The sequence below is a fragment of the Benincasa hispida genome, chromosome 8 (genome assembly GCF_009727055.1).
Source record: "Benincasa hispida cultivar B227 chromosome 8, ASM972705v1, whole genome shotgun sequence".
Classification (NCBI taxonomy): domain Eukaryota; kingdom Viridiplantae; phylum Streptophyta; class Magnoliopsida; order Cucurbitales; family Cucurbitaceae; genus Benincasa; species Benincasa hispida.
This window is the reverse complement of record NC_052356.1, coordinates 12,889,239-12,892,582: the sequence shown is the minus strand read 5'-3', so window position 1 is coordinate 12,892,582 and position 3,344 is coordinate 12,889,239. Positions and strand designations below refer to the sequence as shown.

Below are 3,344 nucleotides of genomic sequence, written 5' to 3'. Positions count from 1 at the left end.
GTTGGCTTTGTCTGCCGCTCACTCAGACTCGGCGACTCAGATTCCTTCAGGGTTCCCTCCAATGCGAGAAGTTCACATACTCGAAACTCTTCTTCAGTCAATTCAATATTGTTTAGCTAACAATCATCACTGTCTGAGAATTTTAATGCATTGAGCACATTAAATTTCACCTCTTCATTATCCACGCGCATGGTTAGCTCACCTTTATGCATGTCAATCAGAACTTTCCCAGTAGCCAAGAAAGGGCGTCCAAAGATGATTGGAACCTCCCTATCTGCTTCATAATCCAGAATAATGAAGATTACTGGGAATATGAGATTGTCAACCTTTACCAAAACATCTTCAATCATTCCCTTCCGGGTACTTAATTGTCCTGTCAGCGAGTTGAAGGGTGACAGAAGTAGGTTGTGCCTCGTCAATCCTTAATTTCTTAACAACTGAAAGGGGCATGAGATTGATGCTTGCTCCTAGGTCGCACAACGCATAACCCACATCTAATCCTCCAATTGAACAAGGAACTGTGAAGCTCCTTGAGTCCTTCTGCTTCTGTGGTAGCTTATTGCTTATTAATGCGTTGCATTCCTGCATTAGTGCTATTACTTCTTTGTTACTGACTTTTCTCTTTTTCGTCAAAATGTCCTTCAAAAACTTCACGTATGTTGGCGTCTGCTCCAAAGCTTCTATGAGTGGAATGTTGATATGCAGCTGCTTTAGGAGCTCAAGAAAGCGCTTGAACTGATGTTCATCATTCTTCTTCATCAGACGCCTGGGGAATGGTGCATTCAGAAGCACCTCCTGCTTTCCCACGTTAGACGTGTCGGTTTCCAAATGGCTTGTATTTTCTGGCGTTCTCTCTTCCTGATCCATTGTACATGTAATGCGTTCTTTCAAAGGACTATTGTTTCTTGGATTCATCTTTCTTTCTGCAAGGGCTCTTCCATTCCGCAACGTTACTGCGTGACATTACTCTTTCCCATTATTATTCCTAAGTGTCTCTGTATTGCTGGGTAGAACGCCTGGCTGCCTGCTTTTCAACTCGCTTACAATCTACCCCACCTGGAATTCCAGGTTTCTGATTGATGACACTTAGCTCTTCAGCATTGCGTCGTTCTGGGCTATATACTCCTTCAATAGGTTTTCCAACAGAGTTCCATAACTCGATGTGTGGTCGCCTCTATTGAAGGGATGTTGATGCTGTTGATGCATTTGTTGAAAGACAGGTGGCGTCCATTCCTTTGCTGATGGCTCGCGCCTGAGTGGTGCTCTTGCTGATTTCCTCCTGTCCAAGAAAAATTCGGATGGTTTCTCCATCCAGGGTTATAAGTATTAGAAAATGGGTTATTCTTGATGAAACATACTAACTGAGGGTTTCGAGAATACTCAGCATATGAGTGAAAATCTCTGCATCCCACACAGTTTACCCCGAGATGCCCTAATGCCTTCACTTGATTAACCTTCTGCTGGTTTGGTGCGTTACCTAGTGTTATGTTCTGTAGAAGGTTGGTCATGGTAGCCACTTGAGCGGAGAGTGTGGCTATTACGTTGGCATCAATAGAGTTAATGTTCTGAGATCTTCTTCGTCTGTCATATCTTCCATCGTATGTGTCATCTACCCACTCCATGTTATGTTTGGCAATACGATCTAATATTTCTTTAGCCTCAGTATAAGATTTTTCCATAAGTCCTCCGGCTGCTGCTACATCTACTGCCATCTGTGATGCCCTATTTAGTCCACCGTAAAGCGTCTCGATCTGAATAGTCAAAAGTAGTTCGTGGTTCGGACAGTTCTTGACCAAGCCCTTGAAACGCTCTCATGCAGCGCTCAAAGTCTCAATGTCTTCTTGTTCAAAGTTCATGATTTTCAGACGCCTCCTCGCGTTGGTGGTAGGTGGGAAGTATTTCTGCATAAACTTTTCCACCAACTTTTCTTATGTGGTAATTTCCCCAGGCTCTAATGAACTTACCCAATGCTTTGCATCATCTCGCAAAGAATAGGGAAACAAGGAGAGCCTGATTGCCTCTAGTGTGATTCCAAGAATCATAAAGGAATTGCATGTATCTAGGAAACGTTTCATATGGGCATGAGGATCTTCGCCACGGCTACCCCCAAATTGCCCAGCAGTCTAGAGCATTTGGAGGATAACAGATTTCATTTCAAATCTAGTTCCATCAGGCGTCAGATATATGATTCATGGAGAGAAATCATATAGCACAAGGGATGTGTACTCTCTCAAAGGACGTGTGCTGTTGTTTGCTATCAGGATTGGGTTCTGTGCAGTGTGTGCCAGTTGCCGATTTTGTTGTTCTTCCGCCAATGCTCCTTCCCTTTCTTGCTGTCTGAGTAATTGTTGCCTCAACCTTCGACGACGGTTGGATCGATTCCTATGCCGGAAGGTTCGTTCAATCTCAGGGTCGTATCTGAACTCATGAGTGTTCTCCCTGTTCATACACGTTCACAAGCTTAGGCGTAGCTTGTAATACTTCCCTTAATTGAAGTGTCCCTACAAAAAATACAAACGAAATTTTTGGTTAGTTCTTGTTGCTGAAGTCCCCGGCAACGGCGCCAAAAACTTGTTCCACTTTCTATCGTGTGGTGTGTTAGAATTGCTTAGAGTAAAACAGATTGGAAAATAAATTCTAAGTTTGAGTGTTGTATTGTGCCTTGATGCGTCCAAATATCTGCAATGCGTCGGGGCATTAAAGTTATACACAGAGAGCACACAACTCCTTAAAATGGCGTTCAAGTTTTCCTAGATTAAACCCAAGTATAAATCTAATCTAGGTTCCTAGCAACTCCAGGGTCGAACACAGGGATTCAGTTCACTAAACACAGAGAATGCGTTGTACTTGCAGTAAGGGTTTTCCTAAATAAATGCAAAAGATGTGTTATTTACATTAACATGCTGTGCCTTTGCAATGTGATACAAAAGAGCTGAGTGGAAAATGATGGTTCATGTGAGAATGGAATTTTTGTAAGTGGACACGCCGGTTAAAGATACTTGTACACAACTTATGTAGTGTGGATGAAATGGGATGGTTTGCTTATCTTTCTGTTCATGCGTTAGACTCCATTCAACATTTCTCAATGCAGATGACATACAAGTCTATCTCTAGGTTATATGCGTCTAACTTAGAATGCAAGCAACACTAGTAAGTCTATCTCTAGCTGTACTAGGCGTTCTACTTCATACGACTTAGCTATTCTTTCAAACAACTAAGTTAAATATGCTTTTACCAATTTGTCAAGTTGAGTTAGGCGTTGAAACAAAATTATGCATGAAGTACTAATGCTTTCAACATAAACAGAAGACAAACAATGGCAAAAGTGATGATCAAATATATGA

The 3,344-nt window shown here is 42.0% G+C and overlaps 1 protein-coding gene across 1 annotated transcript; it reads right to left on the bottom strand.

Annotated features, from left to right (window-relative positions):
* Nucleotides 1–342: 342 nt before the first annotated feature.
* On the bottom strand, nucleotides 343–867 carry LOC120083927. The gene has a single exon (XM_039039833.1). The coding sequence runs from the start codon at nucleotides 865–867 to the stop codon at nucleotides 343–345; it is 525 nt and encodes a 174-aa protein (XP_038895761.1).
* Nucleotides 868–3,344: the final 2,477 nt, after the last annotated feature.

Coding starts and splice junctions, on each gene's coding strand:
- LOC120083927 (XM_039039833.1), bottom strand. CDS start 867: ATGGATCAGGAAGAGAGAACGCCAGAAAATACAAGCCATTTGGAAACC.